The 21915-nt window shown below is 39.9% G+C and overlaps 1 protein-coding gene across 3 annotated transcripts in view; it reads right to left on the reverse strand.

Moving 5' to 3' along the window:
- The window catches only part of LOC125703952 (putative N-acetylated-alpha-linked acidic dipeptidase), a 29371-nt gene extending 8195 nt beyond the window's left edge, over positions 1–21176 (reverse strand). The window contains exons 1-17 of one of the 3 annotated variants that reach the window (XR_007380996.1): positions 21021–21176; positions 19663–19771; positions 16959–17145; positions 16062–16163; positions 11682–11807; positions 10549–10735; positions 9687–9780; positions 8389–8487; positions 7510–7595; positions 5843–5962; positions 4499–4581; positions 4180–4243; positions 3558–3625; positions 2171–2262; positions 1293–1383; positions 387–497; positions 59–140 (exon numbers count right to left, since the gene is read on the reverse strand). Coding sequence is in view for 2 of the 3 variants with exons in the window: in XM_048969140.1 (XP_048825097.1) it covers positions 59–140; positions 233–497; positions 1293–1383; positions 2171–2262; positions 3558–3625; positions 4180–4243; positions 4499–4581; positions 5843–5962; positions 7510–7595; positions 8389–8487; positions 9687–9780; positions 10549–10735; positions 11682–11807; positions 16062–16163; positions 16959–17145; positions 19663–19771; positions 21021–21138 (1973 nt within the window). In the remaining variant the exon portion in view is untranslated. Of the gene's footprint in view, positions 1–58; positions 141–232; positions 498–1292; positions 1384–2170; positions 2263–3557; positions 3626–4179; positions 4244–4498; positions 4582–5842; positions 5963–7509; positions 7596–8388; positions 8488–9686; positions 9781–10548; positions 10736–11681; positions 11808–16061; positions 16164–16958; positions 17146–19662; positions 19772–21020 lie in introns of those variants that run through there. The other 2 variants (XM_048969140.1, XM_048969152.1) reach the window with 2 other exon arrangements.
- Positions 21177–21915: the final 739 nt, after the last annotated feature.

Below are 21915 nucleotides of genomic sequence, written 5' to 3' on the forward strand. Positions count from 1 at the left end.
CCCTCTGAGCCCAGAGGACTATGAAGATTTGGCTGGAAGAAAAAACAGTTAAACTTACTTGTTGATATCTATTTGTTGCAGTCTATCATGAAAGCTATCAGCAACTTCTGTAAAATTCTTCACAGCTGAAAAGAGAGCATCTGGAAGAAGCAGAAAGGGAGGAATTGGAAGGCTTATAAATTAAAATAAGGCATCGCTACAATTAACAGAGGAATTAAAAGATTATACCTACCAAAGGATACATTGTATGCTGCCAGTTCTTCCTCATGATTCCTTGACATGTTATAGATGACATGAGCATAGCTGCTCAGAGCTGATGCATAATCTCTACAGTCAAAAGGAAGTAGAATAGAATTGGCCAATTCAAACACCAACCCTCCCCGTACCTGAGCTACTGTCAGATGATTCTTGAAAGAGGGATCATAAAATCTTTCCACAATTTCATAGGTTTCATACACACTGTGGTAAACTGGATAGCTGCTATATTTTTCTACATTCTGAAACAAACAAAATCAAACAAATTCATTATTCAAGTCAGCTACAGATACTTTCTGTTTGTTTGAAAAGCTTGGCTGTAGGATTTAAGGCACAGTAAAGTTAAGTGTTCAGGTCACACTGCTACTCTGTAGCCGCTATGGACAATCACATGGGAAGAACTGCTCAGTGGTGGAGCTAGCTCTAGACATCTGCTTATGATGAAATAGTTATGTGGAGAAGCTCTTTCCACTGACCTGGAACTGGGCCTAAAGAAGTTAGCCAAGAACAGACACAACTTCTAGTTTCTGAATTAATGCGATTTTGCCCTTCCTCTCTTTGGATCTCAGTAGCTATTTCTGTTTACGACTTTGGCTGAGCTTTTTCACAGGAAAAGACTAAATTTAATGGATTGCTTCTCAAACATTTCTCAGTTGTTTTCATACCATGAACCAGAGTCGACCCTATATTCTTCACAAAACATGAATTACTGCTGAATTCAAAGCTTCATAAGCCATCAAATTCATTTGAAAGGCATCATAAGCCAGTGAACCCTTCCTGAACCATAAATAATTTTGAGTACATCCACTTACTCTGAATAAAATTCCTCTTCTCTTGTCTGATTGACACCAAGTTGACAAGTCCTGTTTATTAAGTATTTGTAGCATAGTAGCATATAGAGTTCTAGTTAGGAACTGAGACTCCACGCTGACACAGTAAACTGAACTATTCCAAAAAGCTACCACTGTGAATGGCTCATTTACAGTTATTATTCAGGCAATTGCAAGGGAGATGCAATTACTAAGATGCAGACTTACCCAGTTTTTACTGTAACGTGCTCTGCCTGAAGCGATGCCAAGACGTTGAAAAAAGACCTCAAAGTCATTGCCAGAACCCAGTTTATTTATTCTTTTAACAAGAAAGAAGAAAATGCCTTGAGTGACAATACTCAACATACATTTCCTAGTTTGTTTCCAAGTACTGAGATAGCTATTTATTCTCCTGCTACAGTCACTACATAATCTTTCCCTAGAACGTTCTTTCTTTCAACACACCACAAATTCACTGAAAGCCTGCACTGTATTCATCTCCTACCAACAACTGTATTCTTAGGAGGACAGAGCCATTGCAGAGAAAACATTAAAGGGGAAAATTTAACTCACTGCCTTTAATAATTAAGAAGACCAAAACACCTTCTTCCTGCTGAACTTGCATTATTTCCAGTCTCTCAACTGAGAAAAAAACACAACAGTACTAGCATGGCTTCACATAAGAGAATCAGTTTCTTAGATTCAGTAAATTCTGAAGGACAGTACTGCAAAAACCTGCTTGGTGTGCTCCGTAGCCATAGAAATTCAGAGGCCTGCCAGGAAACTGGAAGAAACTGCAAGGGAATGCTATTGTGTAATCATCTAGTGCTCCTGCCACTGCCTTTCACGTGAAATACTTTATGTGTCTGCACCTCTAAACTATGCCAACACTACTTTTAACTCACAAAGCTGTTGATGCTACAAGTCCAAGTTCATGTAAGTGTTGTACAATACTGTATCAGTAGCAATCAGACTCTGAAATCCGTATCTGTTGAAAATCACACTGTTTCATTCAAGTGCTCAGTTTTTCAAGTAGGTATTTCTTTAACTACAACTACAAGCTGCTTTAAGTTAAGGCATTGTCTTCATTTTCTTTTGTCACTAACCTGGGCACCTCTTTATATTCTGTTGATGGATTTTTTTTATACCAGCTCTCATAAAGAGATTTTCCTTCAAACCCTTCATCAGGACTTGGTATCTAGAAAATATATATTGCAAAAAAAGACAAAAGGTACAGTTTTAAATATTACCAGTCAATGAAACTAAAACTGGCCATCACTCAAAGCCTATGGCTTAGGATAATAAATAAATAAGTGAAAATAATCCCTCATCCTTTCTACATTTCCAGTTCAAAGTTTTAAATGCACATTTTTCAAAGGAATATTTTATCTGCTAAAAATAAGTAATTTTAAATGAAAGAAAGCACAAGAAAAGCAGAACATTTCATGTCAATATTTACCTTCTGATACTTTCAATGAGATGTTCAGTCATTTAATTTAAATACTAAAATATGGGGGGAAAAAAAAGCTTCTTGCTTCAATCTGGCAGGAAATTTCAAAGAATTCTGTCTTGGTTTAATTTAAAATTGTTTTTTTCCTTGTTTCAGTTCAAAACAAGGATTTCCAGAGAAAGAGTAATGACTTTAGAAGGACAAAGTATGCAGCACTGAGTGCTTCCATCATTATTACTGCTACAGAGCTATACAAGTATTATTGTATATTATTATTAACTAATCATTATTAGTTCATTCCTATCACTATTTTCAGATTATTTCCCAGATTACTGAGCACAATAAACACTGTATATTTTTCAGCTTTCTCTTCACTGATGGGCAGCTGAGGTTTCATTGCTTTTACTGTATTAAATTTTTTTACTCTCTATTTTTGTTTTAATATATTTGTAAGAATGACTCCATGATAGCAATCAAAATAAAATATGCTTGGCTATTTGGACACGGAGCTAACTGCCTAAACAAGCGTGTTAACATTTTCTGCCACAGGTTGATTTTGGACGGTGTTACACAACCTCCTTTCTGATGAGTGATCTCTTCAGACCCCAGCTACCAACAGGGTGTAGTAACGTGCATTAATCGGCCTTTGTTGCTGCTTTCCAGCTCAAGGAAGGGTTATGCAACCATGTTTATTGGTATTTAGGTCAACAATTTAATGATGGCTCTGGTGTCCAAAGTAAGGCTCTAATGACCTGATTTTCTGCAGTTCTGAACACTCACATTCAGCACAAGTTACCATGGGAACTGCAGGTGATCAGCTCTTCCACAGCTCCAGACAGAAATATCTTCAACTGGGCATCTAATTTTAACAGAGTTAAATTGTATTTGTTGTCTTTCAATTGCCAGAAAATGCCTACATTGAGTTCTTACACTTCCTTTACCTTGGTAGAAAAGAAAGCAACATGACATCATATTTTATACACTAAGCCCCATCCAGTAAACAAACAGTGAATGTTGTGGCTACAAATTTAAAGCAATATTACCTCTTTGGTCACACTGTACACCAGTTTGTACATCAGTGGTGTGCAATCCACTCTTAGCGTATAGTTTCCTGAAAAACAGAACAAAAATATTCATATGAAGAAGGAAGTTCAACTGAAGCCTTGTGCCATTATTAGTTAATAAGACATCAGAAAATTACACACTCTACAAGAAACAAGCTGATTCTTCCTGTAGAGAGGCTCTTCTCCTTTGAGCTAGTTAGGATGAATTACAGACCAACTTCTTAAGCAACCATAAGAGCTTTTCTTATGCCCCCATGCTGATTACAAACATTATGAGAGGGGATGTAGACCCTACTGAGTTGCTACAGAAGTGCTGACAGAGGCACAACAATTGTTGCTCACCATGACTCCCCAGATAATACAGCTGCTATAAGGTACTTCTTCCCTAAAGCACCAGGAATGGAATATCTGAAGGATGCTTTACAATTCTGGGTCACCATTTCCTTCCACATTCAGCATAACATTAACTCAACAATATTATCATGTTGAGGCTTTCACAGATTTCTAAGTCAAACTGCCTCCCAGTCATTCATACATGCCATCTCTGCATTTCTACATGCATCTCTGGCATTTCTACAGAATGCAAGCCAAAACAATATACCTTCAATGGAAGAATCTGCATTGATATAAGCCACTCCTCGGGACTGCAACAGTTTGGCATTTTCCTGAGAAGGAAAACAGAAAGAAAATGTTGATAAACTTTTCTCCTCAGAACAATTTTTCTGACCACAGAAGTAACAGCTGTTTCAGGTAAGGTTGTTGATCTGTACTGAATAGATCTACCTTGGGGAGTCTGTAAGGAAAACTGTGTGTATGTAAGACAGACAGAGAGCAATTGAGAGAGGAAGTGCTGCTTTCTTAAACAGATTTCTTAAAGATATGTCATTATGAACACTTGTCTTGTAGCCACATTAGTTTACCTCAGCCCACTCTGTTGATCCTAACAAGCCAAACTCCTCTGCATCCCAGCTTGCAAATATCACTGTTCTCCGTGGCCTCCATCCTGCAATAAGACCATAAAAAGTGTATTACCAAAATAAAAACAGCTCATGTCATTTCTGAGGTGTTCATCTTTAATCCTGATTTGTGGAAAAAGAGGAACTTTAAACATAATTTTCTCTCTAATCTAATAAAGCTTTATTATTTTTTAGCATTCTCGTACTTTAATATCATGTACACTTCTCCTCTTGACAGAATTTCCTCAAATTTAAAACTGAACAAGAAAAAAGAATGTCTGTGCATAAATTCTTGAAAGAAAGCTTTTCTATTTGCTCATTTCAACTTAGTGCACACTGTAAAACGATTGTAAAAAAGTTGTATTTGGAAAGTTGTCACATCTAGTACTCAATTTCTTTGACCTGTTTCACAAATATCAGATTTCCATACCTAGATCATCTTCAAAACAAAGTTATTTCACTTGAAGTTCATTCAAACCCAGGCTGAACGCAGCAGGCTTGCCTCTCCAATGTATTGCCTTACCTCTCTAACTTTGCACAAAGTTTGAGGATACTGGAATCTTTCATTTGTTTGCCCCTTATAACTTTTTTTTTTTTTTTTTTTAATTTAAGCTTGCATTGCAAAGAGAGTGTCCCCTGACATTCAATAACTGCAAGGGAAAGAGGAGAAAACGGAGTGCTAATAGGTTTATAATGCAATGGAAAGGCAAAAGAAGCTCCTGTAACACACTACTTGAGTTTTATCGGAGATATCAGCATTTGCTCTGACAAAAACAGAAATCTGGTCAATTAATATTCTTCTCCTATTATAATACAACTAGGTAAGAGGTATTTTTAAAACTATTACCTCCTACTATGTTTGCACAGCTCGTTCTTTGCATCACACAGATTTTATTCGTATTTGGGTCTGCCTCCAGACCAGTCAAGTGATCAGAATACTTTCAATGCTGCCCTGCTGAAGTATTAATCAGTTCACCACAATATCAATTTTATAGCATCATTCAAACTCCCAGGATGATCAACATCAAGTAAACAGCAATCAACTTTATCTGAATGTCATATTTATTTTACTATCCTTCTCATAACTTATGGTTTGACTTTCGCTTTTCTTCAGGTATATTTTCTCTTGAATAGATGTAATACAGAGATACTGAGATTGTGTGATTAATTAAGAGCTGCAGAGCAATGTGCTTCTTTGAGAGATCAGAGATAAATAAAAGTTTAAGCACATGCTTAAATCTCAGAGATATCAGCAGACACTGATGAAAGCGGTGTTTTTTGTGTGCTTTATTCCCTCATGACAATTACCTTCTTTTTTCAGTTTTCCAAAGCTCCTCACAATCTCATGAACCACGGCTGCTCCACTCTGAGGATCAATGCCACCAAATACCCATGAGTCACGGTGGCCTCCCAGGATGACATATCTATCTAGAAAAATATGGAAGTTTACTTAGATAAAAAAACATTATTTTCCTGCCATAGAGTTAATTACACACAGAATCATAGAATTGTAGTGGCTGGAAGGGAACTTTAGAGATCACAGAGTACAACTCTCCTGCTAAAGCAGGTTCCGTACAGAACAGGTTGCACAGGAAGGCATCCAGATAGGTCTTGAATATCTCCAGAGCAGGAGACTCCACAACTTTTCTGGGTTGCCTGCTCCAGTGCTCATCACTCCCACAGTAAATTCTTCCTTGTGTTCATATGGAACTTCCTGTGTTTCAGTTTTTGCCCACCGCCCCCTCTGGTACTGCTGCATGCCACCAAAAAGAGCCTGCCCCCATCAGCTTCACACTCCAGATATTTATGAACAGTGATGAGATCCACTCTCAGCCTTCTCTTCTCCAGTCTGAAGAGGTGCAGGTCTTTCAGTCTTTCCTCACAGGGGAGATGTTCCAGACTCCTAATCATCTTTGTGAACCTCCATTAGACCTTTTCTAGAAGATCCCTGTCCTTTTTGAACTGAGGAGCCCAGAACTGGACACAGCAGGACTGGAACTTATTTCTAGCTTTTCATGTAGGTGTTAGGTAACAAAACTTACTAGTTAGTATCACACATAATGTAAAGGCAAAAGATATTTTTAATATCCAGACATTTTTCTACATTTTCAGCCAGTGCTACAAAACTTGTCAAACAATTCAACCCATAGGACATAAGATCTCTTAAATTTCATAACATTACTTCTACTATTAGAAATTCTGTGGTTTGCCTCTGAAAATAGATGCATCTTTTCACATTTTACAATAGCGTGTGTATTTCTGTACATCATGCTGACTCCCAGCATTGGAAGCATGTATATCTGTGAGTATGTATATAGTCAGTCATAAAAAGGTGTTCAACGTGATGGAAATGTGATTAATATGATCAAAGTCAGACTAGATAGCTGTGATACTGTAATACGGTCAGCAGTTGTGTTTCAGAGAACAGGGAAGGGCTGCAGTTACACATTAAATGAATGCATCATTCTAGGGATGTCTCTATTTATGCTTTTTTAATAAAAAAAATATAAATATATATTTATTTATATTTTATTTTTTATTTTTATTATATTTTATATTTATATTTTTATATAAATATATAAAAAAGTAAATATAACATTGGCTGCAGAAAACTATAAGACAGGCGATCAGACAACAGTGGTGGAAACGATGTATTCAGGTGGAACGGAAAACCTGGTTTTGAGCCATTTCCATTTGGTTTTGAATTCTTTCAACTGGCAATATCATTCCCTCGTTCATAGGGAAAAATATCCATTTAAGAGTATTCCTTCAGTTGCAAAACTACTTGTTTGAAGACAAATATTCTGTCTAGAGTATGACTCTCCCTTTGGAACTCAGCACTTGTACTGTTAACTGTACGAAATCTGACGCAGTAAGTATTTCAACACCAAGTATCACACAAAGCAGTATTTCAGAGAAAACTATCTTCCTCATTTCCCCTTTCTAGCTACTCCACTGAAGACAAATGACTTTACCTGGTTCCACTGTGCCTCTGATGGTACCAATCACATTGTAAATTCTTGTTATTTTGTTGTTGCTATGAATGTGCATTTTTACCTTTCTGGTGCATTGGGAAAAAAATCCAAAGAAAAAGTTAACCAGATTACATAGTAAAGCATCAACACCTTTAAAAAGCATACAGAATAAACTGTAATGAATTCAGCACAGTCTGCGTGTTCGTACTGATGTGGCACCTCAGACACCAGAAAATCAGATGAACTGAGTTGTGTCACAGACTCTGTTTATCCACAACACAGATGGAGGTACAACAGCTCATCCTCAAAGATGCCTGCATATTTTTTCTGGAAGAAGAGGTTTGACTAAAAAACAAAAGGTCAAATGGTTCATATGAAGTCAATACAGTAGTTCAGCCAATAGTGAAATGCCTGGAATTGATCCTGAACTGTAATTATTTACTTAAACACAAATCTGAGTTAATAAAAATGACACTGCACTTCCAGCATTTTTTTCTGGAAATCTTAGAAGTGTAGGTTAATATTGTTTTATACATGGCAAAAGGTAAGATCAAAAGCCAGTCCAACAAGAATTTCAAATACATAGGTTCTGTTCTGAAAAAGTAACCCGTCTATTCAAATAGCTTGCCAAAAGCTAAATGACTGTCAAATGAACTTGGTTCAATATTAGCTTAAAACTAAAGCAATTCAGTCATGTGAGCCCAATTAGACGTGAATCTATTGCAGCTTTGCATAGAGAGCAGTTCAGCCCAGGAAATGGCCAAAATCAAAGGAACAACGCATATAACCTTGACCATTGTATTTTCAGTCAAATTGTATTGCTCTACCAATTTTTTTTCTCCAATCCCAAACATGTTTCCCTTATGAAACAGAACTTACCTTGTAGAATAATTTGTTGTGAAACCAGGACCAACATTGTAAGACACATTCAAATTTCCTTTCCAGCTACTATGCGGTGCTGCAGATCCTCCCATATTACTGTTATGAAGAGAAACACGTAGTATCACTGTTATTACAATCAGCACCAAACACAAACAAGGAAGCAGAAAACAGATTTTTCTCAGAGCCATGCAAATGCAGACCACAGTGATGGTCACTGTCTTAAACATTTTGTAGCATAAGGTTTCAAAGATGACTAATCTACATTTTTGGCTACATTAATACTAGTATTTTAACAAGAAGAACTGTTCCTGGGTATTAAGGACAGTTCAGAATGGAAAACAGTCTTTGCTTCCAAGGGTTTTGCATATAAACTGCTCATTGTAAATGGTCCTTGGAACTTTCTACTGCCTTGAACTGCAGTTGCAGTTTTCATTCAGTAGATTGTTATTTGGACCATTCTAACAGTTTAACAGCACAGGCAATTGTCTTTCAGTGCCTGTCTCTGGGCACCATTTAATATGGTGGCATAGACATAGCTGAAGTGTTCTTAAGATGTCTAAAACTGAACAAATATGATGTGTCCTAGTCATCTTTTCTTGCTCCAAGTTGAATGTTTAAGGACAGTGTTGCACCTGCCAACTCTACTGCATCTTAGTTTCTTCAGTGTGTATGTTTTGTTAACATAAAAATGAATTTTAATACCATCCTCTGCAAAGCTCGGAGCCTGTCTTCAGATCACCTGCACACTTAGTATGCAGACTGCCTTAAATATGGCTACCTATTACATACTTTTTAACACTCCAGAGCTTTTCCAGTATCCTTACATTCGTGTGCTAGCATCGTTTCACATTTACACAACATAATACAAATGAGGAGAAAAAATATGGCTTCATATTACTACAACACAATGTAGATACTGTCCCATCAAAGATGTATAGTCAAGTATTCACCTGGACACTCCTTATTTTCGTTTTTTTTTTTTTTTTTCACAAAACAAGCATCACAGCAGGCCCACAAGTTCTTGCCTTTTCTCTACAGTAACTTTACAACTTCAGTGTACCTGTGCTAATCGTTACTTCACATAATACCTGATGTATTAAAAACAGCCCTTTCCAAAACACTTTGCATGAATCTGGCACGTAGCAACACGTGTAGATCTACAGATCCCTAATCACAAACAGGATTTCAAAAACTACAGAAGTTGCTGAGTGAAAAAACCTTTTCCTTTTCTTTTCAAACACTCTTCTCATTGTCACTGAACATATTTTAAAATTCTTTGTCTCCCCAGCACTTACCTCAGTAATGACTCAGCATCATGGTAGCCAATGGGATGAACTGGAATTTTTGGGAGACCTACAGCACTGGCTTTGTCTAAGCGGTAGGTGTATTCTGAAAGGCAAAGACGAGGATTTCTGTCCTTAGAAGTCTCAGAAGCAATCTGTACATTTCACAGCACAGTCCTTAAAGACACCACAGGTCTCAAAGAGAATCATTTCACTTCCCTATAACTTGGGCTGACATTTCCTCGGTGACTTCCCTATTTGTGCTCCATCAGCACACTTTCAAAACAACACTACAAAACACGCTCCCACAGCATCTACAGTTACACATTCAGAATTGGCTGGAGATTTAAAAACTATTTCTTAATCTTTTTTTTTTTTTTTTTTTTTCATTTAAATGATACAGAAATACTTCTCTTTGTGGGAAGCAACTTCAGAAAAAGACACAGCCAAAAAACAAGACTAAACTATGAGCCCATAGCCTAATGTTTGGAACACTGAGCTGGGCATCTGCCAGAGATTCAGATACAGACTTGCACACTACACTAATGAATATTTTGTTCTGCTGTGTTCACAAAAATAAATACATAAATAAATGAGGTTTGGCTCAGACAAGACACAATTCAAATATTTTTTTTTTCCCCCCACAAACCAGAATCTAAATTTTCACAGTGTGGACAAACATAAACATTTGGAAGCCATTTTTCCAGTAGGTTGTGGAATAGAATGGAATTTTGTCCTTAATACAGCATTCACAGTGACCTTTTCTGATGGAGGCTTTCTTCTTAGTACTGAAGACATACAGATGTCTAGCTCCACTGTAAATTTCAGCACCCATTTAGGAAGTGTGTGCTGGTCCACTGAACAGACACTTCACCTTTTGCAGGATAGCCTGGGGTCAGAGGATCTCCTGCACCGTTCAGGTTTAATACATTTCCACGCTGAGCTCCTCCACCTGGAAGGTTCCAGCCATTTGGATACGGATCTACTCCTGGAGCACAGTAGTCAGCAGGGTCCGAGTAAAGAATAATTCCCTTGGCACCTGCCAGCTCAGCATTTTTCACCTGCAAAGCACATCTCTGGTTTCTATCCAGACCTTTATAGCTTGACATAAGCATTCAAGGGGCAAAAGAAAGTATTATAAATTACAGTGATTATAACTTGAAACCTTTCACACAGCTTTAGCTAAACAAAGGTCCCATACTTGTCTCATATCAAAAAGATCATATAGATACATAGATAGTGAAGTAGGAGACTTGCACACCAATATACAGTTGTTAAAAACACCACTGTAAGAGTGAACGTATCATCCCCTTATGTCAGTGAGGACATATTACTTCCAAAATAAATGGCAACTGCCTGTCCCTCTGGTTATGAGCAATTTTGATCTGTATTTCATTTTAATAAATGACTCAGATTCTTCTATAATGTTTAAGTCTTTTCCATTCAGATAGTATCCTTAAGAGTGGCAGCCTATAAAAATTCAGTCACAGTGGTATCTGACTTAGAGTTAAGAGCCACAAGTCACTTTTCACTGGTGAAAATAGTATGTATGTAAACCAGTGAGTTCCTCTCCAGAAGATTACTCAAGTCTGTGTAATAAATTTTGGCATTCCAATGAGGATATTCAGTGTTTGACACTCAGATCTAACTGAGAAATTCAAAATACAGCACTTCCCAAATTATATTAAGGTGCATTTGAACAAATTGGGAAGAACAGACTACTTCAGAGTATATTACTGGAGCAAGTTAGTTACATTTTGGAACAATTAATAGTAAGCAGATACATTTTGAAATATGTAACATTTTCCAACTCACTTCTATCCTTTAGATGTATTATATACATACCAAATAGATATTTTATATCTCCTATTAAATAATTTTCTTTGAACGCACCTCTATGAAAACCTCAATTACACTACAAGCTTGAGAAGACTTTGGTTAAAAGCTTCAGTCTCTTGAAATCAACTAAAGGATGGCATAAATTACATTTCTATATAGAGTGATTACCTTATTTCCTCTGAAGATCTTCCCATATCTGGCAATAACAATCTTTCCTGTACAGTTAATTCCCATTTCACGTTCTAGCTTAAAGAAGTCCTCGGTGCGGCCATAATTGACATACACTAACTCACCCTGATAGAAGGAAATAGAATTTGAATGTCAGTGAGCATAACAGGAGGAGGATGGGATTTAGCAAGACAACAGGCTGGGAACAATAATCTTCAGCATTGGCTCTTGTATGAATTCTCCTCTGATAGAGACAATTAGGTAAGAAAGTGACTTCTCATGAATTTACAGTAATATAAAAAGCTGTGTGATCTCAAGACTCTATAGAGAACGTACGATATGATTCAGAAATTGAGTGTAAACTCTCAGAGCATTGGCCTTTCTTCTCTCTAGCCTGCTTAAGCTCTAGTCAGTCAGCATTGGACAGTTGGAGGTATCCCAAAACTATCTTAGGAAGAAACACGTTGTCCTCTTTAGAATAAATGCCTACAGTGAGACTGAAGAACCAGTTTAAGGTAGACACTTGCCATTTCAGACAGCTAAATTTAGGTGACAGATAACTCTTCTCAAGGTGCATTTCTCTGTATGATCACACACTTCCAGAGAGATATTCAATTTAATTTCAAAAACGAGTAAGCTTAAATCTCCAACACAGTCTGTAACCAGACATTCAGGTGGCCTTGCAATACAGCATACAGCATAGACTGAGGTACAGCCCTTTAACTGTACTGGCTTCATCACAGATTCACAGAATGGCCCGAGTTGGAAGGGACCTCAAGGATCATGAATCTCCAATCCCCCTGCCACAGTCAGGGCCACCAACCTCCCCATTTAATAGTAAACCAGGTGGCCCAGGGCCCCATCCAACCTGGCCTTGAACAACTCCAGGAACAGGGCATCCACAGCCTCTCTGGGCAGCCTGTTCCAGCACCTCACCACTCTCATAGTGAAGAACTTCCCCCTGACATCCAAAGGCATGAGGCATTTTTCCAGTCACTTAAAAAGCAATGAAGAATAGAATTTTACTGCTATTTAAGATGCTAATGTTCCAAACCAATACCACTGTATGTAAGAACGTGACTTCACGTCATCACTAAATAAGCTTTCTACTAAAGATTTATAAGAAAAGAACCTTTTGCTCAAAACTTAACTTCTTTCCTGTTTATTGGGATCTAGTTGAAATACACCACAAGGAAGAAAAATATATTGTATCGGAGACCAGGTTACACTTGTCATAGTTTTATGACTTTTGTTACTGGTATTCCACATCATCACATCATGTAAAGCTCGTGGAATTAAAGAGTTAATACTCCAGTTCCTTGGACTGACTTCTGGATACCTGGACAGAAGAGATAAAGAACTACATATCCCAGAAGACTTTCCTTCAGAGGGGAAGGAAAGACCCGCAAGTCATGGGACTTCCTCCCTCCCTTGCTGCCTGGCAGTGTGTGGGTGTGCTTCCCAGCCATTCCACCTTCAATTCAAAGTAAGGCCTTCAGTATCAGATACTCTCTCTCTCATTTTATTTGATTTATTAGCCTAAATTCCAATAATATATTGTATTATAGTGTGTTATCCTGCATTCTGATATCATATTTAGTAAATTATCTTTTCTCCTCAGATGGTTGCTGCTGTTCTGTATTTAGGCCCATCTCCCATCTTCCTACCCTTCCCCCTTTTCCCTTCCCCTTTCCCAGGGTGTGGATCCATGGGTCCCATGCTCCATTAGTCACAGAACTGGGCTGAAGTTGCCCACAAACCACTGACAACCTCCCCTCCCCTTTTTGGGTCAGTGGGCCTGTGGAACTGCTGTTCTCCTGCCACGGACACAGACAGATCTAGAAAGCCCAGTCACAATACTACATCTACCAGAAATGAGCAGCAGCTATTTCTGAATCTCTGCAGGGTTTCTCTCTAGCAGAAAAGAAGCTACCATCCCACTCTGGCAGTATATAACCTTCAAAATAGAGTCACTACCACTTATTTTTAAAGAGCAGCTGCAGGAAATAGTAATGGTGCTAGCAGCGCCTAACTACCTCTACAACTCCCTGATTAGAGCTTTCACCCAGAAGATAAGAAAGCTGAGTTCCTGGCCTTTCTCAGTATGAAGAACTTTGATCCATTTCTTCCCACTTCTCAGCAAAGTGTCCTACTCTTGATACTACAGTTACGCTGGCATGCAGGTTCTTGACAGCCTTCTCCCTTCATTGAACTTTGAGCTTTATGCAGGAACTGTCCCAAAATTCAGAGCAGAAAGCCTAAGATTAATGAATGCACCTGGCAGGTTCCACACCTGTCTCCACAGCCTAGTTCTGTTTTTAATAAAATGGCTTTTAACATAAAGAGATATGGGAAAACTCAGACGAGCCCAAAACGCAAGCAGCAATCCCACTGCAGAGCTTTATACGTGCCCCCTCCTATGCTATTTGCAGTAGAGCTGCAACAACTGCTTACTGAAGAACGTTGTGGCTAACAGCACCAGTATCTGGAGCTATTACCAAACCATTATGCTTTAAGGGAAGCATAAGCAATATATTTTGAATAGAAAATCTGTCCGTTAGGTATTGTTTCTTTCAGAAACAATGTTCTCCTGTTTAATTCAAATAAAATCATTTTCTAAAGAAGGAAGCTGCATCTTTTAAAACTTGTTTTTATTGTTACTTCCCATATTCCATCGTTTAGAGTAGCTCACTAGAAATCAAATAAAACAGTGAGGATATTCTGTCTTTCTGTGGGAATATTAAAACAGGAAGGCAGAATCGATGAATTTTACCTTATATTACCTTCCAAAATTGGAAAGGTAGCCTTTTACCTTCCATAATTGGATCCTGGGCTCCATCAGGAGAGGGGTGGCCAGCAGGGACAGGGAGGTGATTGTCCCTCTCTACTCGGCTCTTGTGAGGCCCCATCTGGAGTACTGTGTCCAGGTGTGGAGCCCTCAGTACAAGAAAGACATTGAGATTTTGGAAAGGGTCCAGAGGAGGGCGACTAAGATGATCAGGGGGCTGGAGCACCTCCCCTATGAGGACAGGCTGAGGGAGTTGGGCTTGTTCAGCCTGGAGAAGGCTGCGGGATGACCTCATTGCAGCCTATCAATACCTGAAGGGAACCTACACCCAGGAGGGGAGTAAACTCTTCAAAAGGGCTGACAATAGCAGGACTAGGGGAAATGGTTTTAAGTTGAAGGAGGGAAGATTTAGGTTAGATGTTAGGGGGAAGTTCTTTACTAGAAGAGTGGTTAGGCCCTGGAACGGGCTGCCCAGGGAGGTTGTGGATGCCCCGTCCTTGGACGTGTTTAAGGCCAGGTTGGACGGGGTCCTGGGCAACCTGATCTGAATATGTATGTTTGGTGGCCCTGCTAGGCAGGGGGGTTGGAACTACATGATCCTTGGGGTCCCTTCCAACCCGGGTGATTCTGTGATTCTGTGTGATTCTGTGATCTGTGAAAATTCCCACTGTGATTCTTGAAACGCTCATAATTCTCATATCCTAGGAGACAGGCTACCTGTCTGGCTCTCCAGCTTCCTCCGAGTATGAATATAGGATATCTTTTGCTTTCTGGGCTTGTGCAGCTTATTAACAAGCTTCAGAAAGAATACGAATTTAATACTGCTAGCAGATTCCAAAGTCAGCTCCAATTTTAGAGGCCAGCTTGGAAGAGAGGACCTCCAGAGGGCCCTCCCCACCTATGTTATTCTGTGTATAGACAGGGAAGGTACAGCAAGCAAAAAAATACTTCCTATTCTTACAAATTATGTATCAAAACAATTAATGACCACAGAACAGAAAACTCCTGTTACACAGACCAGCTTCAGAATAGACAGTTTGTTAGCTGGTGCCATCTGTGCAACAGAGAAAAGACAAATGCTAGCAATAGCCATTTGCAATAGCCATGGTACACTGCACAGCTACAGCTGTATGACAGACCCTGGAAAACAGCACTTTGAAAATGAGGTTGGTTAATTGCCTACTTTTAAATTTAAGTCTTATTTTGATCACCAGGATGGAAAACAATAGTGCATATTCACACAATATCTAGAGAAGCTGAAGAAGTGAATAAAACAAAAGACTTATTTTCACATTTTTAGGAAAATGAAAAACAATTCAATTTTAAGTCAAACTAGAGGGGAAAACAAACAAACATGTATGTATGACAGTTCATTTTCAACACAGCTCCAATGTAAAACTCCCAATAACATCAGGGCTGACTCATCGTTCTTACTGGTAGTATGTCAGGGTTTGTACACACACAGCCTAAGACCCAGGAATTTTACATTACTCTATTCCATACTATTCCATTTACTTCACACTATGCTATGCTCCAGCATCCCATCTTCTCTTATTTCCATCTCTGTCTCTTTCACTATTCCACCATTTTACCTCAGGCATTCCTTGGGCTGAAAATGCACTGTAGGGTGGCACCACATCTCCTACTGCCTCATACCCTGCAGGAGGCGGCTCTGACAATGATGTGTTGAACACCTATTAGGAAGGAACAAACAAAAGAGTAAACCAGGAAATATGAAAAAGAAGTACTGTTTATGCAGGCACATTTCACAGGCATTTATGTTTAAAGGACTCTACTTTTTTAACTCAAAATGAGATGTGACCAAAACTTCAATAACCAATGATTCACTTTCTGTATGTGAATTCAGTGTGTGATCTTGATAGTCTCACTGTCACAGACTTAGCAGAGAAGCCTGTTTATGTGAACCCAGGTTCCTTTGAAGGTGTCAGTATAGCAAGTAAGAGAAGGTTAGATCACAATAATAGAAAAATGTTTGCATTCTGCTCATCCCTCGTCCTTCAGTGAGCAGTAGAGCTGCTCTGTAATGAACTGATTTTATTTGTGTCAGTGTATCTTGAGGCATAAAGTCTGTAATCTTCGAGGAACTGAATTCAGCACAATCACCAATGCTGTAAAATGACTCAATACAAGTAATGATGCTAACCATGGTTGATTTCCTCTCCCTAAATAACACAGCAATTTTAAAACAGTTGAATTACATACAGTAACTCTAACACACACTTTTCCTTTCATCCATGTGTGTCAGTAAGCTGCACGAAGCAGTGCAGTTATTAGTATTCCCAGCACAAAAATGAAGAAACAAATATATAAATTAAGAAAAAATAAATAAAGCAAATGAGAACCACTAATTTCCATGAACTCCGAATCAGGTGCCATGAACAGAGCAGAGGACAGCTTTCCCTTGCAGTCCTCCCAGGTGTATAAAGGTGTTTTTTTGCACTGTTTGCAAAAGCAGGTGTTTTCAGTACCTCATTTCCACGCTCATCAATTATTGAGATGTAATTTGGTTTATTTTCATCAGGATAAGAGAGCAGGACATCATAATGAACCAACTGAACAGAATCCAAACCAAACTCCTTCCAGTCAGCTTGAACCTGCTGAGCCAGATGGAGATTCTCCTTTGTTCCTGCAAGGTGAGGACGCTGTGTAAAATTGCTAGAAGAAACAGAAGCAATTGGTCAGGATCAGGCATTGCTGCATATGATCTTAACCTAGCTAAAAACATCTCCTGGATATGACCAGATGTATCCAGACTGAATCAAGACCAAGATTCTTCAGCTTTTATATTTTTGTCTGCCATACACATAGCGTGAGGCAAAAGGTTTCAGTCATAGGTGTTTACATCTTGCTAGCAATGCAGCCTAGCAAGAATGGAAGAAAATCAGCCATGGGGTCTTGTTCTTGCTTTATTCCTTGTCTTCTGGGCATCCTAGGGCCATTTCTCTGCATAATAAGACCAGCCCTCCTTGAAGCAGTAAAATAACTGAGCATAATTACTTCTAGGTATTCAGTTTAGAAATGTGCATAATTAAACTGTGATCCCTATATTTAATTAGCTGGAAAGTATCCTCAGATCCCACTGTTTTAATTAATTTTAGTGCAAATACTGATTTATCTGAAAGTTGACACTGAGTGTGTTTTGTTGGCAAATAAAAGCATGAGTTCGTAGCAGCTTACAAACAAGGAACAGAAAAACTCAGCAGCTTGTGACTTAAGAGACATGTACACTGAATAACAAATAGTGTATGATACCAGGAATGGTGAGCAACTCATCAGCTGAAAATGAAAGTTGGACAGATTAATGAGAAAACCCAGTGGTGAACTGATCTAAAGAAGCCTCCATTGAATGAGATTATCATCATTATGTTCTCATCCTGTTTTACGACCGCGCCATCAGCACGCCACGTGAACCCAGTGGTGTTAATGAAGGAAAGGAGACCTCAGATAAGATCCAGGCATAAGGTTGGGGAAAATTTTACTTCTTAAGTTCCACTGAGTGTTACCAAAAAACAGCAAAGTACTTTGGAAGAATTATATACTTCTGACTTTTGTACAGAGCCATGTTCTTCTGGTAACATCAACAGCTTCTATCAAGACTGTGCTGTACTGTTCCTCATGCAGTCAAGGCACCATTTTCTGCATTTGATTACAATTTGAGTTATGCAATAGTGTTCTCCTGTGTTATACCCCCATTTAGTAGAACTTTGTTTTTCTTCGTTTCCTGTTCTAATCTGTTGACTGCCTGTACTGCTAGTTCTGAGTAGTGATTAAGCACTTGTGTATTCCACCACAGACTGGCTGCATGTCAGTAAATGTGGTACAATGTTCCTGCTGGCACAAGACAGAGACTGGAGAGAAGAAAGCTTCTTTTACAGAGCTGTTGAGCAACAGCTGGTGTTCCAGGAGCCAAAACAGGTTGAAGAGTGCAAAAAATCTTAAGTTTTCAATGTTTACATAGCCCAGGACATGGCTATAAACGCAGTAAAGAGAATGTGCTTTCCAGCTAACTTATTTGCAATAGCTTGTGGAAGTGCACTTAAAACGAAATATGTGGGATTGACACAATCAATAAGCTGAACATGTTTTGTTTTGTTTTGCAATTTTGTAATTTGTAATGTTTTGCAGTAAGATATAACTTCCTGCTATTTAATCAGGCTGGGATTTAAAGGCAAAACCAGAACTACTGCCTACTTCTAAAAGCACTGACACTTTAAAATTTTCTTTACATAGAAAGTCAATTTCTATCAATAATTTATGACTTCTAGCTTGAATAAATATATTATTTTAACAAATATCACACCTTCCTAGTAGAAAATCTGTTTAGAAGGTCTCCAGAACAAACGATTAATAATGCATCAGCTTCCTAGCAGCTAAGGCTTCTAAACTTTAAGAAATCAAGAAATTAACTACAGTAATTCAACTACAATAGATTTTAAAAGTCTACAGTGTCATTTTTTACCACTTGAATTTTCAGGAAGTTAGCATCTTTCCTTGTTGGAGCAGAAAACCTCCTTGGGGAAAAAAAACCCATGGTCTTAAAAGTGTCTTTACAGCTTTAAAGATAACCATTCTAGCTGTTCACTGTGCGGTGAGGGAGTGCTTGGGAACATCTTTCTTCAAGAAAGTGAGAACATGACAGAATGCTGCCAAGTAACACAAATGTGGTCACAAATTTGGAAGAACAGCAAAAAAGTGTAAAGGTCTCCACACAAAGAAACACAAGCTCAAATACTGGCATGACTTTTTTCTCTTTTATGTTTAAGAACTCCACTACTTTGCACTGAATCTGTCCTGTTCATTCATAAAGCCTAATTTGAAGTAAACACCCTCCATAAAAAAACAGTGTAAGGTCAACATTGCTGTTGTCTAAATAGGCCACATACATGAAAGAGTGAACTATGCTTGTGCAAGTATTCACCAACTGCAGAGCAAGAATTTGGCCAGCTCTTAATTACTTTTAAGTACTGAGTTTGCTGAGAATGACTCCAAGTGTTTTCAACACAAACAAGAATGAGAGGAGTCAAGACGGACTGTAGTCTCTCTCATCTTACTGGAAAACATTAGTTGAAACCAATGGCCAAGAGCCTACACACTGATCTGTTTAGTGGTATCCTTGGGCTGGTTCCTGATTATTATTATTTTTTTTGACAGATAAGGCTACACACTGCTTACAAAAGAAAGTGCTTGATGTTTTCAGCTTTCATCTCAGCCATAAATGCCGCCTTCATCTCCACATGAGGTCTTAAAGGTGTCTTCTCTTCTACAGGTTTTGCAAACCAGCCTATACAACACATCAAAACACATTTTTCTTGAATATTACAAGATTTTCACTGCATATTTTACCATTATTCTTTATCACAGCACAATAAAACAGCCACAACTTGATACTGGTAATGGCAGTGATAGCCCTGCACCACAGTATTTGTTAGCTAGGGCACTGAAGTGAAAACAGTGCTATACCAATCACAGTCATTTTACTGCAGATCTTACATCACAGAATCACTAAGGTTGGAAAAGACCACTAAGATCACCTAGTCCAACTGTCAGCCCACTCTCACAATGTCCACTATGTCCCTCAGTGCTACATCTCCATGGCTCTTGAACACCTCCAGGGATGGTGACTCCACCACCTCCCTGGGCAGCCCGTGCCACTCATCACCACACATTCTGAGAAGAAATTCTTCCTAATATCCAACCTGAACCTCCCCTGCCACAACTTAAGGCCATTACCTCTCATCCTATCGTTTTCACCTCAGAGAAGAGGCTGACCCCTACTTGGCTGCAACCTTCTTTCTGAGAGTTGTAAAGAGTGTCAACAAGCCTCCTCTCCTCCAAATGAAGAGATGTTGAGAACTCCTATCTTCCCTGCACACAGAGCATGATGCTGCCAGTCATTGCAGAAAGATAGCAGCTTTAAAAAAAAAGAAAGAAACAGAGTCCCTTTTTAAGGAACAGATGTCTTTTAACTATGTTCTCTGTCTCTGGTTCTTATTCTGGAAACCTTCCCTTACTATACAGGCATTACCAGAGTAAGTGATGAAGGAACACGTGGCTAGAAAGTTTCTGACACCTGTTTTTATTTTTAAGTCAGGACACAGAATCATAGAATCTTTGGAGTGGGAAGGGACCTTTAAAGGCCATCCAGTTCAACTCCCATGCACTGAACAGGGACACTACAGCTCCATCAGGTGCTCAGAGCCCCGTCCTGTCTGACCTTCAGTGTCTCTCTACGGATCGGCTATTCACTGCTTCTCTGGGCAACCTGCCCCAATGCTTCGCTATCATTACAGTACAAAACCTCTTTATTATATCCAATTTCAATCTTTTTTTCAGTTAAAACCATTTCCCCTTGTCCTATCACCACAGGCCCTGATCAAGAGTCTGTCCCCTTCTTTCACCCCATCCCCGATCCTGAGCCACCTGAGCACGGCTCCCCGACTCCCGCCCTCTCCCTGCCGCCCCCACCCCCCGCGACCCGGCCGCCGCTCAGCCCGGCTCCGCTCCAAAAAGGGCTGAAGTCCGCACTGTACCGATGAGGAACCCGAGGAGGAAAAGCCCAACCGCTGCCCCCAGGGTGACGGCCCAGAAGCGGCCGCTCGCTGCCCTGGGGCCGACCGGCTCCGTAACGGCGCCCAGCGACGTCCACATGCCCGCCCGCTGCTCCCGGCCGAAGCGCCCCCGCCATGGGGGCGGGCGGGAGGGCGCGGCCGCTGCTTCCCGCCTCAGCCGGGGCCGCCCGTCGGGGTGTCTCGTACGGGCACCGGACTTCGATCTCACCCGCAGCGCCCAGCGCCCTGCTTTTTTGCACAGTTGAGGGCTGAGATGCCATCCACAGATTTAGACAGGCTCGAGCAGCGGGTCCAAGAGAGCCTCACGAGGTTCAACAAATGCAAGTGCGGGATCTTGCATCTGGGTCACAGCAACCCCCGCTGTCAGTAGAGGCTGGGAGATGTAAGTGTAGAGCACAGCTCCGATGAAAAGGGACCGGTGGATGGCAGCTGGTCACGAGCCAGCAAAGTGCCCTCACAACCAGAAAGCCAGCTGTATCCTGGGCTGCACCAAAATAAATGTGGGCAGCAGGGCGAGGGAGGTGATCCTGCTCCTCTGCTCTGTGCTGTGAGACCTCACCTGGAGCACTACGGCCCGATGTGCAGACCTCTGTACAGCAGAGACGTGGAGCTGTTGGAGCGCTCCCTGGGGCCACAGAAATGATTGGAGGTATGGAACATCTTCCCGATGAGGACTGGCTGAGAGACTGTTCAGCCTGTAGAAGAGAAGACTCTGGAGAGATCTGATAGCAGCCTAGAGGCAGTGGATGCCCCATCCCTGGAGACACTGAATGTCAGGCTGGATGGGCTCTGAGCACCCTGATCAAGCTGTAGGAGTCTCTGTTCATTGCAAGGGAGTTGGATGTGATGACCTTTA

Source organism: Lagopus muta, chromosome 1 (assembly GCF_023343835.1).
Source record: "Lagopus muta isolate bLagMut1 chromosome 1, bLagMut1 primary, whole genome shotgun sequence".
NCBI classification, from domain to species: Eukaryota; Metazoa; Chordata; class Aves; order Galliformes; family Phasianidae; genus Lagopus; species Lagopus muta.